Source organism: Diceros bicornis, chromosome 23, assembly GCF_020826845.1.
Source record: "Diceros bicornis minor isolate mBicDic1 chromosome 23, mDicBic1.mat.cur, whole genome shotgun sequence".
In the NCBI taxonomy this organism is placed as follows: Eukaryota; Metazoa; Chordata; class Mammalia; order Perissodactyla; family Rhinocerotidae; genus Diceros; species Diceros bicornis.
In genome coordinates this window covers 645,632-669,024 of record NC_080762.1, presented here as the reverse complement: position 1 = coordinate 669,024, position 23,393 = coordinate 645,632, and the positions used below count along the sequence as shown (strand labels likewise).

Genomic DNA, 23,393 nt, shown 5'->3' with positions numbered 1-23,393 from the left:
ATGTGAAATGGAAACTCATTTCTAAATTTTTGACTGCTCTCTGTTCTTCCCTCCCTCACTTCCTGGCTGTTAAAGGTTTTACTCTGCATAACCTACACCCCGACCTTTGACCTGAATGGGAGCGCGGTGCTGAAGATTGCAGAGGTGAGTGCCCACTTCTCCCCTAGACTGCCATGCTGCTCGTGTTTGTGTCGCCTGCTCACAGCCGCTCTTCTCCATCTGGGATAAGTGTTGGGGTGGAGCGGGGCCCTAGCAGTGGGGTGAGCCTTCTCTGATCATTGCTGTGGGAAGCAGGCCGTGTGGTCCAGCATCTGTGGTTGTGATGCTCTGCATGCTGTGGTTGCTGTGAGGCTTTAACCATGGAAATAACAGTACTGGTTCTCCCTGCTCTGCTACCTCGACCTATTGTTCCTACTGTTGCTTTCTTAGTCTGTTTTTCCTAAGATTAATTGAAAAGCACTTGATTTTAAAAATAGTTTTTAAGAAACCAAGTAAGAGATTTAGAGAGATGTTTATTGATTAACTTCCATCCCATCTCCTAAACCCTGCTGAACGCATTTTGTGACTATCATTGGAAAGCCTTCTCTTTCTGTCTGTATTGCAGCCTAGGGTGGTATGTACCTTCCAGCACTCCCGAGAGTATGTCCAACAGGAAATTTGGCTTTGGGCTGCTGGCATGTGCCTTCAGCTTTTGGAAACATCGTCGTTCCAAAGCTGTACCTTAATATGCTTAGAATAATTTTCCTTCCATTTCTTGATAAGAATATCTTCAGGATTCGTATGTTATGACAAGAGTACACATTCAGACCTCAAAGAGGCATAGAGTTTTTTTTTTTCTGTTATTTTTTATGGTAATGATTACCATTTATTGAGTATACCAGGTAGATGCTAAGCACTTTAGGCATATTTTCTTTTTTCTTCTTTTTCTCATCATTAATGAGGTATAATTGACAAATACAAGTTGAATATATTTAAGATGTACAACTCTATGTTTTCAGAAACATACATTGTGAAATAATCACCACAGTCAAGCTAGCTAACATATCTGTCCCCTCACATAGTTAACATTATCATGGGTAGTATTTTAGTACTTAGATTGGCCAATACATGTGCTTTTATGGTATTGTATGACATTAAAGAGTGCAAATTAAGAGAAAGCTATTTTTGAACACAGAAAACATTTTTATGTCTCTATCAAAAGAAAAAGCAGAAGTTAGCTGACCCCTCAGTACAATATAAATCACTTCTCAAATGCCTGTTGTGTAGGTAGAATGTTTTTCTATAACACATTTATATGTTTTACTCTATGTAACTAAAGAACTAGAATAGCTACCAGTATTTTTAAATTGAATTTCAAGGGACACCTGTGAGTGCTCTTATTGTTTGCAGGTTCACTTTTTTTTTTATTGTGGTAAGAACACTTAACCTGAGATCTACCCTCTTAAATTTTTAAGTGTACAATCCAGTAATGTTAACAGTGTTGTGCAGCAGATCTCGAGGACTTATTCATCTTGCGTGGTTGAAACTTCATACCTGTGGAATAGTGACTCCCTGTCCCCCACCCCAGCCCCCGGCCACCACCATTCTAGGCTCTGTTTCTGGGAGTTTGTTTTAGAGACCTCATGCCAGTTTGCTTTTAAAATGACAAATGTAGTTTCTGATCATAGCAAGAGACAGGACTGGTGTGTAGGAGGCCTGTTGGCCCTTTGCCATGTGAAGGACGAGAAAGGAAATGCACATGTCACTGCCCAGCCACTGCCCCGCCGGTCCCCCTGCTGCTGGAGCTGGTGCAGGGGGACAGGGTGTTGCAGAACCCTCAGGAGGGGAGGGCTGCCAGGGATTCCCAGACGCCCCTTGAGAGGAGGAGTGGGTTGCCTTTATCATCCTCCCAGGAACCAGGTTTTGAATGAGAATCTGGAAGCTTCAAGATGTAATACCTGAACAGCAGACATGCACGGCCAGGGATACCAAGTCAAGGGTGTTCCCTGAGGGCGTCTGGAAGCCAGAGGAAGGACTCAGCAGGCCTGTCCAGACAGGGTGAAACGTCGAGCACAGAGGTCTCTACCAACACCAGTACAGAAAAACACACTTGTGTTCTGAGGAGGACCTCAGCCCCAGAGCCGTGTAAAGATGCAGGCCTTCGAGCGGTGGTGTGAGAGCAGGGCTCCGCAGCCACCCTGTTTGGGTGTAATTCCGGCTCTGCTGCCTCCCCGTGGTGTTGCCATGGATACCTCCCCGTCTTCCTGTTTGTTCTCTGGAAAGGTAGTGCTCATGGTATCTGTCTCGTAGTGTGGCTGTGCAATTAGACAGGAAAACAGAATCCACGTGTGGAGCTTGTAGTGCAGATCCAGCTGCGTAGTGGATGCTCGGTCGATGTTAGCTGCCTTTGTGCTGGAGCTGCAGGTTGCTGATGATGTCCAGCTCCCACTACATAGTGTCAATCTGGCCAGGACCCTGAAAGGATGGGTCATGGATTGGGCAAGCTTGCTCCCGCTTCTCATCCCCCCTGCAGCCCTCTGAGGTCCCCTAGCTGGAAAAGAGCTCCCAGCAGAACATCAGTGCAAAGGTAATGAAGCAAGGCCAGCTTTGGCTTGTCCATCATGCCAAAGGCTTGAGACTGTATTCCTCTGAAGGAAGGACGTGGTGAAGATCTTGAAAACAGACTTTTCATCCTGTATTTGATAGTGGAGGTCCTCCCTTTACAGTGTGCAGGCTCCCAGAAGATGTTGTTAGTTCCTGCCTCTCCTGCAGACCCACAAGCAGATCCTTCACCTCCTGTCCAAGGCAGGACTTATGTCTTGGCTGCCAGTTCTCCCATGCCTCGCTAGATCCTCCACTCTGCTCGGGTGACTGGACACGCTGGAGGATCCACCAGCATAGCAGCGTAGGGAGGCTGCTTCGTAGCAACACCAGAGACACCATTTCAAAATGATTTTGATAAATGGCAGAGTGCAGACTAGCTCATCTGTGCCAGTGTGGTACCTGGCATAACCACCAGCTTCAGGAGAGTAAGACCCCGACTCTTCTCTCTGGCCAGTCCGTGGGTAAGGACATTTACAAGCTAATCTGCTAAGAGGGGCTGAGTGATCCGTGAGCACGACGAGCACACAGGTGCCAAGGTGGGGGGTTCACTCTGTCCCGCTGCGCTGATCAAGAAGCCGCCCACAGAAACACCCTGGAGAGCTCCCCCTGCTGAGGAGAGTGGACCTTTATCCGTCAGGCATGGCTGCAGCTCAGCATGTGTCTGCTGGTTTCTCTGCGGCCGTTCCCTCTCAGACTCAGTCCTTCTGAGGAGGCATGAAGACATACAGTGTCACTCATGGCAAGACAAGTATTTAAACTCAGAGACAGTGTTATCCAGCTCTACCTAATATTTATTTAGCACTTTCTCTGTGCCAGGCACTTTTCTGAGATCTTTACCTATATTAAATCATGTAATCTGCACAACAATACTGTGAAGCAGGGAATATTATTATCCCCATTTTTCAGATAAGGAAACTGACACAGAGAGGTGTACCAACTTTCCAAAAGTCACACAACTAGAAAGTAGTAGAACGGGGATGCAAGACTGGCCCATAAACTGAGCTTATGGTCTTTACTCTGTGCAGCACGTGCTGTCATCAGCTTGGTGTGGGAGACCCACTCCTGGGGGCCCTTTGCTTACCCCTGTATAAAGGGTGGTCATCCTAAAAGGTCTACCTCTCCCCTCGTCCCAAACCATGCTCAGGCACAAATACCCTGCAGACACAATGTTGACGTTAAACTAATCTTGCCTTTGTCTTTAAAATATATCTTTTTATTAAGAGAATTGTATGCATCAATTCACTGCTAACAGTGCTTAAAGATCACAACAGGAGACAGGCTTACGAAAGGTTCCCATGTAAGGTTGACTATTTTCAGTAGTTACTTGATTGAACTTAGACTTTTCTTCTTTCCCCTCCTGAAGCTAACTCTCTCACATATGGGATACTGACAGGTGCAAAGCTTTGGAGGCCTTACTTTTAAGTTGGTGATTCTCGTTGAAGGCTGCACATGAGACTCACGTGGGAAATGTTAGCAAAAATAAGGTTCCTAGGGTTGCCCCAGAAATTCTGAGTGTTTTGGTCTTGGAGAGGCCTGGGCATACACATTTTGAAAAAGCTCCCCAGTGATTCTACTGTAGTCAAGTTGAGAATAACTGCTGTGATGGCTACCTTTCCCTCCAACCAACCTTTGCTGTAAAACCGTGTTGAAGTGAGCTGTCATGTGGGCCTCCAACCAGGTGCGTCGTCAGGGCCTGGGAGCTCGTTAGAAATGCAGAACCTCAGGCCCCACCCAGACCTACAAATCAGAATCTGCTCTACAACAAGATCCCCATGTGATTCATATGCATATTAAAGTTTGAGAAGCGCTGCCACAAGGGAATGTTGGTATAATCTCATTTTAGATGATGTTCTGCCAGATGTATGGACTTAAAACCCAGGTGAGAGCTGCCTTGCGTCTCTGCCATGGCTGATCAACCCCCAAGAGTATGGAGCCCCACACAGCAGCAGCAGCCTCTCAATGGCAACTCCTCAATAAGTACAAGCTCTTCTCCTAATCCCTGGCATCTTCTCTTTCATCATCTCCTCCTGCCAAATCACCTCCACATTTCCCCCTCCCATTTGTCAGTGCTTGATATTTCTCAAACTTATTTCTTAAATGTTTTAACAATTTAATCTGCTACAAATGTGTTTTCACCAATAATGCCCGTTGTCAGCCTTTAAAAAAGGAGGATCATGCCACCCACCCCATTCCGTGTTTATATAGTCTGGCATAAAATGAGCACAGAGTAGATCTATTTATATGAAAAGCATAACAACAACTTACATTATAAATAGAAGCATAGGGATCAGTAGTTACAAATATTAGATTATTAGATGAATAATGTATAGGTAATTTAGGGTAATAGTAGACTCATCTGAAATCATTGTTTACCTCAGATACACAAAATAGGAATAAACATTTATAGGCCTTCATTTTATCTTTCCTCAAATTTGCAAAATAGCTTAGAGCCTTTTGGTTTTCACCATAGAAATCACTTAAGAAATGCTTTTTCATCAACAAAAAGAATTAACTACATAAGAGAGTTATACTGCCACAAAAAATCATAGTATTCTTGTAGACTTACTGAAACCCAATGATTTGCACACTTTGAAGGGCTTTTCATCTGCTAATTTAGCCTTTGAAAATTTGTATCTCTGTTTTTAAAGCAGGACATTTCAGCCTAAAACTAGCGCTTAGCTCCTGGAAACTTTCTTGATTGTATGTGAACTTTTGATAAAAATAAGTCTTTTCACTTAAAGAAAAAAAGTCTTTTCTCTCATTGTCACCTTTAGCTAGGGAGACAATTTATAAAAACACCGTAAAATAAACCATTTAAAACTCCTGTGGAAATGTTGGGAAAGAATCCAGACGTGTCTCTGGTATCCATTGACTGTACTCAAGGACAGAGCTTATGCTGAAACCTGCTGATCAGGAAGTAGGGTGTGCGCTGAAGTACGGAAAGCCCCATGGCACTGCTGAAACTGTAAAAGGATCAATAAGTGCTTAAAACGCAAATAAGAGGCACTCCTTGTGTGTGTATCTATCTTTAACTTACTTCATTAAACTGCAGTAATGACGATTTTTCAGAACAGGGTCTTTTATGATGCAGGAGGAATAAGAAATATCACCAGATTTAGGAATGGACAATTATGAAATATCCAACATGTGTTTTCTGTTCAACTTCGTGAATCAAATAAAACTCCATATGGATACATAATCCTTCTCTTCATTGGTTGAAAGCTAGACCCAAGATTTCTCTTAGTATAATGCCCAAATTAGCAGATATGTTGAGTTTTCCAAGGATAGTTACCCTAATATAGGAAAAAGCTGTGGGAATAAAAATTGCCACGGTCTTGTGGTTAAAGAAGAGGTGGCATCATAGCCAGAAGCTCTGTGACGCTAATTTGAAGATGGTTAATGACCTTGTTCCATTGGAAAGGTTTGGGACATATTCTCATGTCTGCTGAAGGCTCCTCTATGGGATTTCTCAAAGTAAGAAAACCTAGTTCATAAATGTATATTTGCTGATTTGATCTTATTGACTCACTGGGAGACTTCGGTCTTTGATTCTGTCACATGCTGTCGGGTTCAGGCAGAGTCTGTCTCAAAGACTGTTGTTTTTTTCTTTAAGATTCTTACTTTCAGGGACCTCCCTCTTTCACTCCATCTACCCATCCATCCCTCAATTCCAAAACACTGATTAATAATAGTAGCTACTAGTGGTTGAGTCCCTAGGGCGTCTCAATGGTAGCATTTTACGTATGTTCTCTTTTAATCTCTACCACAACCAAGCTAGATAAAGAATCCCAGGGAAAGTGAGGTTAATTTACTTGCCCAAGTTTCCACAGCTCGACATTCAAATCTAGAAATTTTATATTTTAAATATATGGTGTTAACCATGCTGTATTGCTTCCTGGCTACCCTCAGTCTTAGAAAAGTTGGTAGAATCTTGCCGTAATGATATTGGTAACTGACTGAAATACTTAGGCATCTTCTCCCCTTGGACCTTTACCAAGGCATTTAGTTAGACAATGGCTGTATGGTGTTTTTACATGTGAAGCAGAAGTATTGATGCATTTCACTTTTTTTGTGACCATAGATTCGAGTGACCACTGGGCATATGCCACTTTCTTGGGTATCTTTACGTACTGACACTCAGTTTATCTTTTCTGACTGTTATATTACCATTAGAAGATCTAGAGTTTAGTTCCACTTGCTACCCTAGGGAGCTTAAAAACACTGAGGCTCAAGACCTGCTGCCAAAGATCCGATTTAATAATTCTAGTTGTCACTAATTGGGCTGACTTATAACTCTTGAAATGTTCAGAGATACTTTTTGTTTTTAGTCTAATGTGGTAACAGTATTTCTGAGACATACCTCCAATAAAATATTCTACAATTAAGGGGCAGATAGTGTCCAGACATAACCCAGAAGACAAGAGCACAGATGACCTGACCCATTTATCTTGGAAGCCTCTCATTTGTTATGTTCCCTCTAAGACTGGGAGGAGTAACCCCACCTCCTGGCAAGGGATCCTGGACTATTGTCTCAAACCAGTGCGTAAGGAACCGCTGGAGTAAGGAAATCCCGTTCTAAGAAGCTTCTCCACTTGTCCTTCTGGAAACTCTTTTGTTCCTTCTGGAAACCATTTCTTTTCTACCTCGTGGGCCCGTCTCTTTACTCACTCTGGTTTGACTCCTCTGAGGTATCTTTTCTTTGGCTACTTACTGCCGGATGGGCTTTGAGCAAACGAGTCCTTTTGCAAGGAATTTCCACGCTTCCCTTTAACCTCTGACTTGCATGGCTCTTGAAGAACTGATTTGGAGTTAGAAGATACATAGAGAAATGCAGAGATCCTCTCTACTTCATTTTGGGCTGGTGCATGGGCAGAGGCTAGAGTTCAGTAGACGCTCTGTAGACCAAGCAAAAGGCTCTGCCTGGGAAGGTGCAAGAGTTTAAGCCATTTTAATAGGCCAGCTTAAGCAAGAAGAACTTGGAGGAGGAAGAGGGAGGTCACAGTCAGATTTGTCCATGTGTGCCTGGGCACTTTAAGAATTTCCTTTTAAGTTGAGATCCAAAAGGAAAACCAGCAAATTTCCCTACCCAAACATGGTGATCAGACTTACTTATACACATATTTCTTGGGAATAATAAAACAACTTCAGTTCACTCTGTGTGTGTATGCATCAGCAGGACCCATTTGATGAGGTGCCTCCTGTCACATACCCACCTGTTACAGCTGGTCACCTGCAAATGGCCTGGCCATGGAGTTGTCATCTTGATTCAGGATAGACTTTAGACTTGTAGTGATGATCAAAATTTTCTTTGGTTCTAGTGTGATCAACAAGCTTTCATAGTCTTCCCTGTGTGGAAGACATTCCTTTGCTTTCTTGTAGCTTAATCTCTGATCCTCTCAATTTTTTATCACCATAAATTATTTTTCATCTCTGTAAAATTTTTCCAGTTGGAAACATACTAGCTCTTCTCTCTGTGGAACTTATTACTCAGTATCATGCACTGTTTTAGCAAAGCTGTGCCACTAACCCCATTCAGATAGGAAAGAGAAGGTAAACGCGCAGTTTAACAAAATGGAGGTCATACATATTTTGCAAAGCTAAGCAAATTTCTATTGTGGCAGCTTCTTTAAAATTTGTCATCACTTTGGCCAATATTGAATATCCGCCACATTCCACCACGCTGCTTCATATTTAATAATAGTGATTTCACCCTGGGTTTAACCTAGTACTGTTATTTATCAGTTTACTTACTTGATATAAAACTTTTATTGCTTATGGCCAGCTTGCAGACTTGTGTTTTCTTGTTCTTTGTCCTTCGGCTTTTGTGGTTTATGTTGCTTCATTAACGATTTGTGTTTTTGCTCACAGTTGTGTTTAGCATGCCGTAAAGCTGGATGTCCACAAATGCATGAAATGATCAAAATGTCCATCACGAAACTCCTCACTGCCCTGTGTCTCCGTGTGTTCCCTGGCGATCAGGGGCCTGTGGCTTTTCACAAGGTACTTGACTTGGCCCATTGAGCCTCTGGCTGATGTGCAGGATTGAGGCTTTTTAAGTGTCAGTTCTGCACTACGACAGCAAAGGGCATGGGAGGTAGAAGTGATATTGGAGATATGAAAAGAAGAAATTGATGAGCCCTTTCCAGAAACTCAGCCTGCCTTTGGACTCGGTATTCTCTTGGCATCTCTGATTCAACGTGTTTATTTTACCCTGCCTCAGCGTAGAGGAAGAAAAACATTCGCTAAGTGAAAACGCACTCACCTTGAATACGGTGGTCATAATGGAAACCCTAGTCCTGTGAACCTTACTGATTTACCAGTCTATTAGTAGTATAGCAAGTTTAAGAAATATTTCCTTAGAAGATGTCAGGATAGCTGATAAGGCATTTCTTTCTGGGGACCTAAGGGTAGTGATATTATCAGATACATGGTCATTTTTATATTTAAAAGGATAGCCTTTTGTCATATTAAGTATTTATACTCCAGACTTAGTAGAATGAGCTTCTTAGATCAATACTTTGTTTTTAGCAAAGTAAACATGCCTGTGTTTTCCTGTAATAAGACCCTCCTGCAGGAAGTCACCGGCAGTGTTGCACTCTGGGGTCAGCAGTGCACACGGAAGCAGTGGGGACCTTAACACTCAAAGACGTGCACTTGGGGAGTTCTTGTCTGTTTACAGCACTGTCTGTGTTACTTAAAACCCGGTTCCTGCTGTGTGCCTTCTTTCAGGACTCTGCAGTGACTGATAGAGTTTTTAAGGGAGGTTGTTTAGTGGGTATGGCTCTCAGTATTCGGGAGAATTGTGTTTATGTTGCATGTAGTTCAGCTCTCAAATTAGTTACTCTTTCATCTCGAATGCTGCTAAGGTTTAAAATTCCCCCTTAAATTTATAATGTCAGAGCTTAGAGATCTTATAAAGAGCAACAGTTACAAAGACTCCTTGGGAGAATGTAAGATTTAAAGAGAACTGTTCAATTCTGAGGTACAAATGGTCCTAGTGTACCTCCTTACACTGTGGAGAATTTGGTTTCATCAAAGTGAACACCACCCTCACTTAGATGTATTTTCAAGGTTTTTAAACCGGTTCATCCCATTCAAAAGTAAAAAGCTTTTCAGGATTAAAACACATACTTTTTTCTGAGTATTTATAAATTGTACCTTCAAGTACATTATAATGCATGATCATTTGAGAAAATAAATTTAAAATTGACATGCCCTAAATAGTGTTTTGAAACATAAATATTTTGGAACTTGCTCTTTAACTTACAATGAGTTAATCTAAACCAAGTTCCAAATATACTTTTGAATTTTAAGTGCTCATTTAGAATATTAAACATTCTAGAAGAGATAAATTAAACTGTTAGAAAAATTTACTTTTACCTAGTTAATGTTACCAAAAAGATTATTAGCGTGAGGCCGGGCAGAAAGTTCTAGCTGAAGCAGTAGCAACAGCAAAAGTTAACATTTAGTCTCTCGCCCATCTCAGTTATCCATCATCAAATTAAATTTGCCATTTAGGTGAGAATCCTGTATTTTCATTGTGGATAATCTTGGAGTTATTCCTAGAAAAATAATTCAGGGACATTAAATCCCTTTGTTTTCTTTTTGTGGGACTAAATATGCTTGGTAAAACGGAAAGGATAACATACTTTAGAGAGAAAAACATGGGCAGGTTTAAAGCATCCATGTATTCTTATGCCCATCCCTGTAGCTTCTAGAAGAATTAGAAGTAATAAAATATGAAAAGTCATGATATTTAACATCAATATCATCAAATAAGGGATTTTTTTTTCAAACTGGGATTTCGTCATGCTACAACCATCAGGAAGCCTTCTCAGGTTCAACTAGACGTTCAGACTTGCAAGACCCAAATAGGCCACAGCCGGAGTCTTGTTTACTCAGCAGGTGTTGGACAGGGAGCCGCAGGAGGTGGGGGACCAGGAGCCACGGCAGGAGCCACAGCAGGTGTGGGACGGGGGGCGCAGCAGGTGTGGTACGGGGGGCGCAGCAGGTGTGGGACAAGGGGCGCAGCAGGGCAGGGCAGGCATGTGTGGCTCACGGGAGTCCAGAGGCTGGTGCCGGGCTCTCAGACATCACCTGAGGAGCAGGGCGCTGAGAGCCACCTCAGTGGGTGCACAGCCACCTTGGCTTAGCAGCCCTGTTTCAACTCTGTGGGACCAGTATTTCTGTAACAACGCCATGAGCAGAGCTTGCAGAGCTCCCTCGGAGGGCGGGACCAAGGACAAGGGTCACCCAGGGAAGCCCAAGCCTGTGAATTCCTACCAGGTTTTCATATTTCATTCCCAGTTTTCCCAGTTCAGGTGCAGCTTAGTTATCAGAGAGCAGTTTACTGTAAGCCATGCTGCCTGGTGACACCGCTGACGTCCACATTTATCAGATTTCTAGGAGAACACCACAGCTAGAGGGTTAATCCAGGGTCAGATTGTTTATAGAGCAGGTAAAGGAGTTTCACTAACCCTTTCCTCACACTGCATAACTCAGCAGTTAATAAATTCTGTCCCTCTGTTGCCATGGAGGGAGTTTTTCCTTATTAATTTCCAGCCACCTGAGTTTGTTCTAGATAGGATTATTTGGCATTTCTAACAGTCACGAATTTCCATTGTCCTGTGATACTCAGAAGAATAAGCTTGTAAAAGGATAGTCCTGAGGGAAATATTACTTTTCCTATATGCTTAAAAGCAAATTCCTAGGGATTTTAAATATTTATAGGACTTATTGATAACTAGTCCTAAATCAGGCTGACTTTCTGTTTAAAAGAGATTTAATATCCCCTCCAGCATGTTGGTAATTGAACTGGTACCTACCGAGCGTGTGTGTTGCTGTCTTATTTTTCTACCAGGTGTGCATTGAGACATACATGTGTAGCTGTCACCAGCGCAGTATAAACACTGCTGTGCGGGCAACTCTCAGTCAAATGCTGAGTGACTTGACTTTACAGTTACGACAGAGGCAGGAGAACACGGTGAGCCTCGCGGTGTCTGCACCTTCATCACGGTCTTGCCAGCCTTTGTGTCCAACTGCATGCTGTGTGTTCCATGTTCCACATGGCCCCCACCAGGGCTGCTTCCTGCCAAAACAGGAGAGAGGGCTGGCTTGGTTTAGAAGAACATTTATTTATATAAATTAAGTTCTTTAAATATATCTCTGCCTGTTTTACTCTAAAGCTTTGAGAGTTGTTTTTCCATACAGTTTCTATCATTTTTTAGACATTATTTTAAAATTCACTTTTCTTTTTTAATCATTTTTTTAAAACTCATATTGAAAATTTTTATAAAAACTACTGTGATATATTAACAAATAGAAGTAAATTTGAAATTAAGAAAAAAATCATTGCAGTTAATTACCTACTTTGAGGTTTGGTGTGTGTGTTTCTCTGTTAACTAAAGGTTGTGGCCGGGGTCTCCTTCACCTGCTGGTGCCATCAGCTTTAGGAAAGCTGAGTTTGCCTTCTCTCTGCATCAGAGCCCACCAGAGCTTTTTGCTCTATGCTTGAACATTGTCGAAAATGAGCAGTCCCAGAAGAAATGTAAATGTAATTGGCTTCTTGTATATATTATCTTCTGGGGATGTTAATGAGGCAATGATTCCTCTTCAAAATTGGTGTTTTTAAAAAAACTGCCTCTGTAAAAATTCATATTAAAATTCTTTTAGAATCTGCAAGAAGTGTTCAGAAATGAACACTTTATTAGTTATTTTTTAGAGTAGGAAATCTCAGTGGCTGTCTGAAACATCTCAAATTAATTTTATGAAAATTAAGATTTCATGTTTAACTTCAAAAATTTCTAATTTTTAACTTCAAATAGTTTCTAATTTTTTGAAAATCAGAGTTGAGTGGAACCTTAGGGGTGATCTAGTCAGATTCTTTTATTCCTCGCAAAGCAGATGAGGAAGACGAAGCTCAGAGAGATGAAACAGATCTGAAATTGGTGCTCTTTTCATTGGAAGAGCCGGAAGGAACCTGCCTCCCAGCTGACTCCCAGTCCAGGTTGTTAACGTGCAGCCTGGCCGCCAGTGTTGAGAGAAGCAGCGCTCATCTGAAAAACAAATACGGATTTTTTCTTTTGTATTTGCCACATCTAAAGCCCAAGTTTCTATTAAAGAATTGTTTTAACTTTAGATATTTTTATTACATTAGCTTATTCTTTGTTAAAAAGTATTTCATTCATACTAGCATTTTGAATATGGTGGTGTGGGAATATTAGTTTAAAAGAAGTTTGTCTATAAACAGAAAACATATTAAGAGAAAAAAGTATTTTTACTGGAAACAATCTATGATGTTGAGAATTCTTGTATTAATATACGATCATATTCCATCCTTGCTAAATGCCAACATGATGAAATACTATAACAGTAATGATATTTTTATGTTTTAAGATGAAACATAAATGGGACTTTGTAGTTTCAAAGTGACTTCAGTTGTGTTAGTTCATTTAATCTTATCTGTTCAGTTCTAAGCAGGAGAGCGTTAGGGTTCAGGTGAGATGACCGAGCCTTTTAGCTCCTGGTGCTCTTCTGTAAGAACCATCGCAGGTGCAGCTGCAGAGGCCTGGATGAAACTGGAGAGTTGTCTGCCTCTGTGCCCTGTATTAGAAGAGCACTTATTTGTGGCTAACCAGCTTTCTGGTCCTGCTCATCACTGACCATCTGCACTCACCCCAGCCAGAGACAAGATCCCAAATTAGGTGGAAAATTAGTGCTTCCTGTTGTTTCGTTTCTATTACTCTTGTGGTCCCTGGAGATGTTTCCATGTCCCAGAAAAACACAGTTCTCAGGATGCTAATATTTGAAGATTTGTGATGTCTACTAGAGGGAGACACGTGTTTTGCCACCTAAGAACGTTTATTTTTGAAAAGCTGTTAAGGAGAGTGGTCTGTAGGAATGGTGAGTTTCTCTCATGGACGCTGAGCATTACCTAGGGAAGGTGTGTGTAGTGTGTAGCATCACTGGAAAGCCCTCATGGGCCATCTCAGAATTAGGAAGACTTAACTGCAAGGAAACAAATCTAGAATGCCAAAGCATTAACATGAAATGTATCTTTGACCTAATGTCTATCCCCCCTGCCCCCCATGTCAGGACAGATAACCCGATTTGATTTTGTATCCTCAGAAACCCTGAGTTATTGTCAGCCTTTATTGTTGGATTATTTAGAAGATAAAAGCCATTGTTAAATTGTAAGTTACTGATTTCAAAAAGCAAAAATGCCACATGTAAATATTTGAGGGGTAGATGGTGGTGTTTCTCCTGTCCTTAAAAATGATTCAGGTATATTACCTCCAGAAAATGTTGTTCTAGCCGTGTGCTGAGCTGTGGACACTGGCACAGCATTTCCAAAGAATGATGTGGAAGCAGCTGAGTTTGCAAATTAATGAACAGAGAATGGTAGAAATATAACGAGTTTGAAAAAACAAAAACAGTGCCATGGGATGGTGATATGTCTAGTTCATTAGCGTGAAGAGGCCCTGTTCTCATCTCCTAGTGCTAAGAGGGAGGGAGATTGAAGAGCCTCCTTCCAGCTCTCCACTCAGTGGTCACTGAATCATCCCTTACTATTAGGAAATGTCCTTCTCTTCCTGTTCTCCCTCCCCTGGAGGTTCTGTCTCTGCCCTGATAGTTCTGGATCTACCTGTGCAGCCTGGAGTGCTTGTCTGCAGTCCCGTCAGATGGGAAGCTGGTGCTCTGACCAGCAGCCCTCTTTGGACCTGCACCCTGAGGTCCAGGAGCCTGATCCTTCTTGTGACTAAGAGTCTGTATTCGTTAGGTGCCAACTGGAGTGTAGTCTTTGACCTTGGGACAAATTGTTTTCTGTGCGAAGGTAACTCACTGTTTAGGCAGGTATTGCCCCAAGTCATAGCTCAACACCCAGAATCATGAAGTGCACCATTGGGCTTAAACTTTGGGAAGTTTGTGGCCTCTGGAATGAGTTATTTTGCAACTAATAAGCTCAATTCCAGACATCATAGCCTTTTCATAAATACCACGAGTACTGAAATGCTGTCAAGACTTGGAAAGTGCACATAGGTAAGTTAGCTGAGCCCAGAGCACTCAGAATGACACTTTGTTTCCTAGAATTTTCCATTGTCTTAAGAGTCAGGAGTTTTCTTGCCTGAATCTCCTAATTGTCCTGTGTGTGTCTCCCTTACTAGATAATTGAAAATCCGGATGTCCCACAGGAATTCAGGAGTCAAGGTATTGGATTTGATTTTTGCTGGTTCAGTTTAAAAAGCGTGTATGACAATGCCTACTGTGTGCTTGCTGTTGGGGACATGAAGATGAGGAGGCTCTCGGATCACTCACCATTCTCCTCAGAGCTTCTGCTGAGCTCTGCCTTCCCTGGTGTTGAATCAGCTGCATCGTCTTCTGTCCCACTCCTGTTCTACCTCTGTGAGGAGAGTCACCCTCACATACCTTCCTGTTGGAGCCTGGCTGTTTAGTTCCTTTGTTCTTCATGAAGTCAGGTTTATTAATTGTTAAATGAGAGTTGGATAGATGGTTGTAGAAACCTGACTGACATAAAGTGCTATTGTACCCCCAGTATGTTTGTGAAATACCGATTTTTTGATATGAAGAATGAGTCATCTCACAGGGAATCTTGCAGAAGGACAGACAGCCCAGTTTAAGTAGCAGATGAAATCAAGGTGAGGAACTTTCATCTGACCCACAGGAAAAAAGAAAATAGAGATCCACATGTAACTGACAAGCAGTTTGATTTTTTAAAAAATTGGTAGAATTGCTTTCTGAAAGAGATATGAAAAATTCAAATTATTTGATTAAAAAATTGAAATATGTTTTATTTCAGATTTTATTCAGTAATGTAAAAAGTACTGGAAAAATCTGCTTTTCTTTGATATTTTTCCAGTTAGTAATAGGGAGAAGGAGTGGAGTAGAGAGAAGCTGGAAAAGGGAGGGAGTAGAGGGAGGGAGAGAAGCAGATAAACAGCACCAATTAGGAGAAAAAGACCAAAGGAAGGAAATGAGAAGGAGGAATACGTTGTTGTTTTCTAGAGTGTTGCTTGAGTACATTGTTGTAGTCGGGTCCTCTGTGCTCTCAGGCTGTGGGCCGGACGTGCTACAGCATCTTCTCACCTCTGGGAGCTGCCACCCATGTGTGCCAACATTTCCACCTGCCTTTCTCTCCTTTGTTGATCGCAGTTCCCATAAAATCTCCATGTTAGTGTGGGATAATTTTACAAACCAAAACGGAAGTTCAAGTCCTCTTAGTCAAAGACGTATCTTTAAAAAATATATTAGTAAACAATTGATGGACTCATTTGAAATTTAACTAAAGTTGAGTTTAAGGACTACTTATGAGTTTTATTTATTTTAAGCTGTGTTTTATCACTGTACCTTATCATTTCTCAATTTTTTTCCTGCATTTAAGATCGTAAATTCTGAGGATCAGCCACTTCTCTTTCCCCTGCCCTCCAACTTTACTTTTATTTTCTCTCTTGCACGCTTGTCATTTTTTTCTCCGTCTTCCTTGGCCTCATGGTCATTATTCATTTATACATTCATCAAATACTTAGACACATTTGTGTAGATCTTAACTGGTTTTTATTATAAAAGAACACGTGCTTCTACTTGGTACTTCATCTGGCCCAAAAATTCTGTGAAATTGGGATTATTTATCCCATTTTGCCAAAGGGAAAACTGAAGCTGACCCAAGCTCATGCAATCAGCAAGTTGTGGACCAGTACTTAAACATATTCCAAATTTCAGCCTTTTTCGGTAGACTCCAGTGCTCCTGTAGGAGGTTTGTTGCTAGTTTCTGGACATGAACATGTTTGCAGGGAGAATTATTTTTTCTAACATTAGCAGTTGCTCTATTAACAACAAAGACCATGTCTGAAGATGGTGACTGAATTATTTTGCCCTCTTTCCCTTGTTTCTTAGTTTGAGTTTGAAAAGCTCATCTTTTTTCCATGCTGCCACGTTTTCTCTCTCTGGGATACAAGACCCAGAAATTCAAGAGGTCAAAATAAAGGATACATGTACAGTCATGCACTGCATTACGATGTTTCCATCAGTGATGGACTGCATATGTGATGGTGGTCCTGTAAGATTAGTAGCATAGAGCCTAGGTGTGTAGTAGGCTGTAACATCTAGGTTTTGAGTAAGTATGCTCTGTGATGTTCACACAACGATGAAATCGCCTAATGACATTTCTCAGAACATATCCTGTTGTTAAGCGACACATAACTGTGTAGTCTACTGGCCTAAGTATTGAGAAAATTGTTGTCAATTTTGTTGTTTCCTAAATTAATGAAATCTCCTTTTGTTAAGTGTAAATGAATTTTATTGATAATAGAAACAATCTATTTTCTTTCTAGACTATCTTTTGAGTGTTTTACTTTAGAAATGAATAATTATATTTAATTCTTTTCTGTGATCGTTTTGGTGGCCAAAGGAAGGCTCAGCATCTGAAAATCATCTTTTCAGTCCTTAAAACATCAAAAGCGGAGAATGGGAAGGACTGTTGAGGAAGCTTCTAGTGCCGCTGCCAGTGTCTAACGCCTGTCACCTCCTCTGTTTGAAGGGTCGACGGTTGAGTCCCTCTGTGACGACCTTGTCTCTGTGCTCACTGTTCTGTGTGAGAAGCTACAGGCCGCCATCAAGTAAGTGCCTTCAGTGTTGGTGCTCTCATTCACTGATGGTCTATTTCTGAAGTAACTTGTCTACAGTATCACTTAAAATTGCATGTTATAGGGACAGAGTTAGCCCCCATTGGAATTCCCCTGTCATTCCTGAGAAATGTATTCAGTGACCTTGGGCAAGCCCACGTTACCAAACACTGTCACTGAAGGAGAGAATTTTCTGATGGGAAAATGATACCACGGAAAGGAGTTAGACCCTCAAGCATGGAGCTGAGTGGAAAGAACGTTGGCCAGGGGCTGGTGGGCATGAGGGCAGGGCCTAACCCGGGCACGTTCCAGCTGTGACCCTCAACAAGTCTCGGCAGACCCTGCTGCTCCATCCTCTGCTGTTGAAGGGCAAGGTTGGGCGGCATGACTGTGTTTCTTCTAACATTGCCTGAGCCTGGGAGCTCACATGCGTATCTTTAAAAAGAACACAGTACTCCGACTTTTTTTTTTTTTTTTTAGTGTTGAATGATCTTCAATTCATTTTTTTCTTTTGAAATGCTTATAAGTAACTTTTTTTTCTTTTTTAAATTTCATTGTGGTCACATTGGTTTATAACATTGTATAAATTTCAGGTGTACATCATTATACTTCTATTTCTGCATAGATTACATCATGTTCACCACCCAAATACTGACTACAACCCATCACCACACACATGTGCCGAATTATCCCTTCCCCCCCCTCCCTCCCCCCTTCCCCTCTGGTAACCACCAATCCAATCTCTGTCTCTGTGTGTTTGTTTATTGTTGTTATTGTCTACTACTTAATGAAGGAAATCATACGGTATTTGACCTTCTCCCTCTGACTTATTTCACTTTGCATTATACCCTCAATGTCCATCCATGTTGTCACAAATGGCTGGATTTCATCATTTCTTATGGCTGAGTAGTATTCCATTGTGTATATATACCACATCTTCTTTCTCCGTTCATCCCTTGATGGGCACTTAGGTTGCTTCCAAGTCTTGGCTATTGTGAATAACGCTGCAATGAATACTGGGGTGCGTGTATCTTTACGCATTCGTGTTTTCATGTTCTTTGGATAATTACCCAGCAGTGGAATAGCTGGATCATATAGTAGTTCTATTCTTAATTTTTTGAGGAATCTCTGTACTGTTTTCCATAGTGGCTTCACCAGTTTGCACTCCCACCAGCAGTGTGTGAGAGTTCCCTTCTCTCCACATCCTCTCCAACACTTGTTGTTTCCTGTCATGTTAGTTGTAGCCATTCGGACGGGCATGAGGTGATATCTCATTGTGGTTTTGATTTGCGTTTCCCTGATAGTTAATGACGTTGAACATCTTTTCATGTGCCTCTTGGCCATCTGTATATCTTCTTTGGAGAAATGTCTGTTCAGATCTTTTGCCCATTTTTTAATTGGGTTGTTAGTTTTTTTGTTGTTGAGATGTATGAGTTCTTTACTTTTCATTTTTTTGCATCTAGTTTAATCAGCAGTCACACAGTGGTTGCACAGGTGGCTTCTGCTGCTTCAGCTCCCCGTGTAGTAGGTTAGTAAGATGACCTGTGCGTCCACAGTAAAGCCAAATCACAAAAGACCAGACTTTCCAGGATGAGGTGGAAAGTCCCTACCAGCTGCATACACAGTCAACTGCAGAATTCCACAGCACAGTACGGTTCTGAAGAGTCCATTGAGTTGTGAAAGACACATTAAACTGTTGTTTACTGGTAACTAGAATATTTAATAATTCAGCAAACTTTTGCTTGTCGAATTTTACTTACAGTAATGAGCTGAAAGAAGCAGTCCAGTTGCAAACATGAACGAGGTCTCACTTTGCTGGAAGAATTGCAGAAACTTGTTTGTTGTTTGTTTTGTTTTTGTTTTTTTATAAAGTCAGAATTATTTTTAAGTTAAGCTTAGAATTATTTTTAAAAGTTGCCAAATGGTTTCTACGTCAATGTGCCCATCGTTTATCTCTAGGTCACCTGCCTATTTTGACCAAATGAAGCTCTCTTCATATCAGGCACTTAAAAAATGAAGAGACCTATTTAATATATAGGACGTATAAACCAGAGAGAAACACTGCTTGACTTCCTCCACAGCCCCTCATCAAGTTTCTCCCACCCCCAGACCCGAGGCAGGGCATTCTTTTCCCTCAGAAGGGTTGTGTTTAAAACAGATGGGATGCAAATGGCTCCACCTGTACCCTGCTCAGGTCCCCACCTTCCTAACCATGGAGCTCGGGAGCAGATTATCGTCCAAACCCGAGGGCTCCACACCAACTGCAGTGACCCCACCTGTAGGGTCCCCTGGGACAGGCTCAGGTTTTGTCGTCACCCTCCTTCACTCTCTGGTGTCCTTCCTGGGAGAGGCTCTGTATTCCCTCCACCTGGCCATGACCAGGGTTCGGATCTCTGTGGTGCTGACTCCACCCCTGCCCTGTCCTCTGGCGTAGCAGAGCCAGCTGTGATACCAGAGTGGGACATATTGAGAAATATGCCCAACATATTTCTCATTGGCTTGTTTTCTCCTAAGATACAATTGTGTGCGGTGTTTAATCACTGTTGGCTCAACTGCTTTATCTTTGTTGGATTAGCTGGGTAAACCCCGGTTCTGCCCCTTACTAGCTCTGGATTTTGGGCAAAGATCTCAACCACCCCAAGTTTATGTATCCTATAAAATAATTAATGTATTATTTTAATTATAATATAATGTATTGCTTATTATTTTAATTATTATAATGTTTTATGTAATATATTATAATATTATATAATAATATATATAATAATTATATTAGTTTTATGTAATGTAATATTATATTCTAATATATTTTATATTATAGTAATATAAAATATATTAGAATTTTTGTAAGGACCAAATGAGAAAATTCGCTTAAAAAACAGTTGATGCCCAACAGCCAGAGATCACCAGGAGGGCCTGAGGGTAACAGAATTCGGTTTGTTACTTTGTCATAGTGGGGAGCCTGCACTCTATGGGAAGCCAGGGCATCCAGTAAAAGGGTGTTGGAAGGGTTGTTATAGGACTGAAACCTGAATCAGGTGACTTGGGGTGGGTTAAAGGCATTGAAGGTCTGTTCAAGGATTGGGTGCTGTCAGGAAGTGGGGGCAATTCTAGCATTGGTCATCTTAGCTTTTATCTAGCCGATGAGAGGAACAGATGGGAGCTGGAGTTGTCAGTGGAGAAGAAGCGGGAGTCACTCACAGGGAGGACAATATTTGGTCATTTCTGTGGTTGCACAGAATGTTTTTAATCCCTGTGCAGGTGTGACTGTAGACTGGCTCTCATCTTGTTCCATCACCTTCCTGGAGCGTTCTCACCGCCGTTGGCCTTCTGTGAAATTGTTAGTGTTGACCAGAGGACACCACAGCTGGCTGGTAGCAGCAGTGCCAGCTGTCGCGGATGCTTCGCCTCCATGCCGCACTCGGGTCTTAGCAATTGTCAGGGAACAGAACAAAGACCACCAAAACTTTGAAAATATACAGGCTTTGTCCATTACTTTGTAGGCAAGGGAAAACAAATGAGCTAAATGTTTTTTGTCTGAGTGTTTGTTAAGGGAAGGCTCTAAAGTTTTTAGGTGCTAGAACAGTGAGGAGGCTCATGGTAGTTAGGCCATTAATAATAAAAATCTAGCCCTGAGGGTTAGTCAGAACGAGTCTGTAGGTCGATGACAAGTTTAAAATGTACCATTATTCCTTGGTAGGGAAAGTCTTCAGCTCAGTCCAGTAAGGGCTTCATGTTTCCAGTTCTTTAGAACCTGGATGGCTCTAACATCAGCTGCAGAGACCCCCGTCTGCAGAGGGACCATGCATCCTGGTTTACCTGGGACAGTCCAAGCTTATGCCTGTTGTAATTGTTATAGACATTCAGTATTGCTGTCTTCTAGGAAGGACTGATATAAGTGGAATTTTTTAACTGCATAGTGCCTAGTATGTAATAAATATTTGATATCTATTAGCTCTAGAATGGTTTGTTTTCAGAAAGGTTGGTGCTAATTCTAGTTTATGATGCAGTTAGGAACACTGAGCATCTTACATCAGAAATTTGACTGTCAATTATTAGGAAAATACATTCCACAAACTTACATTGCAGATGCGTACACACACATTAGAAACTAAAGGTCAGAGATTTCTATCAGTCACCAAGAAAAATGAACACGTTTCTGAACCATGTGACTTGATGATAGGCATTATATGGGGAAATAGTTCACGTGATGTGTGTGTTTTTCTAGAGTTTCTCGTTGGACCTTGGATTAAAGATGGCTATAGGCATATTGTTATTAGCTTAAGGTGTTTATAGGAGTCTCATGGTCTTGCTTGGTTTTTCAGTTCAATTCCTCAGTCATAATTCTGCCTCTAGAGCCTGTTCGCTTCGTTTGATTTAGTCTCTTCCATCACGACTCCCCTACCCTAGGACGGGGGTTCGTTGCTGACGAAGCTGGGAGTGCAGCACGCTTGTGTGGCTTTGTTGGGAGACCTTTGAGTCAAGCAGGTTGGAGAGCACCCCACCGTCAGCTGCTCTTGCTCTGGTGATGCGACACCGTGTTTTGACACCGATACACCTTTTGTTTCTGTGAGCTAAACTTGGCAGCTCTCCTACCTTCTAAATATTGTCTTTCTCTGAAATCACACTGTGGTCAGTACTTCCCCTCAGCACCATTTCCAAAGTCAGTGTCCAGATCCCTCCTACGGCTTTGGCTCTGTCGGATGTGTAGTCATGATATGTCCAGTCTCTCAGGAGAATTCAGAAAATGCATTCAGCTGTGCAGAAGAACTTGCATGCCTTGGAGATGCAATATTGATAGAGTCCTGTATTAGACAAGGTGAGTTACGTGATGCTGTTTAAATCCAAGAGATTTTGGAAGGATATCTGGGCTTAGAAAGACACGTATTCATTCTCTGCCTGTGGTCTCCCTCCACCCCTCCCCTCTCCTCCTGGTACAGACTGTCAAGGAAGAATCTGCCAAAGCAGCCTTGGCATCAGTGAGGCAGGGCCGTGTCCATCTGTGGCTTCCAATCCTGTTCCACTGCTTGCACAGTCACTTCACTCCCCTCTCCTTTCTCTAACTAAGTTTGAATCTGTGTCTAAAGGAGGCGAAGACAAAATGGTTCCAATAAAACAAAATCCTCAGATCTTCGAGGATCCAGCAGTGCCACCGGGTTGCCCTTGCAGTAACCTTGCCGGGACGAGCGGCTGCTCAGCTCCACGGCCCACAGTACACTCACAAGAGTTGTTCTCCCCAAATCGTGGACCTGGGAAGAAATCCAGAGATGAGCAGAGACAGAGACCAGCAGATACTCAACCTGCCAGCCATGAGATGCTCAAACAAAAGACTGGGCAAAGTGACTCCCAACCCTCCTAGGTGGGCAGAGTTTCCCTCATGTGATTTCAAAGAGTTGGCTGGTTTCTAGGCTCCTTGCTGCCCTATGCGTTTCACATATTTGTGTGTCTACAGAAGCGCGCAAAAACTGTGCACATGCACATGTGCGTCCAGCAAGGGGGCGTGTGGAAGGGAGGGGCTTGTATTTCACACAGCTCCTTTAACATGACTCATGCGAGGCCCTGAGCACCCATCTTTCCAGAGTGCTGCGGCCCACGGAAAAGCTGCCACATCTGTCTCCAAGGAGATGCCTGGCCATTACCTTGGCAATGCATTCTCTATGTCATTGAGTCTCATGCCTTAGGGTTGAGGTATTGCCGTGACACACTTTGTAGGTACTCGTAGGAACCTTGACTGCTCATAGATTTTTTATGGGTTTATTTCCAGTGATTTCAGAAATTGAGAGTCTTTATTGTCTATAATTATTTTAGCTTTATGATGCTAAACTGACAGCTTGAGAGATAGACATTTTTGAATTGGAGAATTTAATAATTATTTTTTTTCTTAATAATGAGTCAAGTGATTGGTCAGAAAGATTAGCCTGAGACTATAGCAAAGGTAGTCTTTTCAGGACTGATTTTTTTTTAAATGTGGCTTTTAATTGATGTTGTAGGGCCTCCTGTTTTGCCCTCTCCAGTTCATTCTATAGCATCCAGAATGATCATTCTAAAATACAAATCTGGTCCTGCCACACTTCTTCCTGCAGAATGAAATCCAGCGTCTTAGCATGGCCCACAAGACCCTTCCTGATCTGCTCACTGCTCACCTCTCCAGCCCCACCTCTTGCTGATGAC

The 23,393-nt window shown here is 42.0% G+C and overlaps 1 protein-coding gene across 5 annotated transcripts in view; it reads left to right on the top strand.

Annotated features, from left to right (window-relative positions):
• ARFGEF3 (ARFGEF family member 3) overlaps positions 1-23,393 on the top strand; it is a 158,050-nt gene that overhangs the window by 58,101 nt on the left and 76,556 nt on the right. For 2 of the 5 annotated variants that reach the window (XM_058566188.1, XM_058566185.1), the window contains exons 5-9: positions 76-144; positions 8,452-8,583; positions 11,444-11,566; positions 14,748-14,790; positions 17,138-17,216. In XM_058566188.1, the coding sequence (XP_058422171.1) occupies positions 76-144; positions 8,452-8,583; positions 11,444-11,566; positions 14,748-14,790; positions 17,138-17,216 (446 nt within the window). The remainder of the gene's footprint in view (positions 1-75; positions 145-8,451; positions 8,584-11,443; positions 11,567-14,747; positions 14,791-17,137; positions 17,217-23,393) is intronic. The other 3 variants (XM_058566187.1, XM_058566186.1, XM_058566189.1) reach the window with 3 other exon arrangements.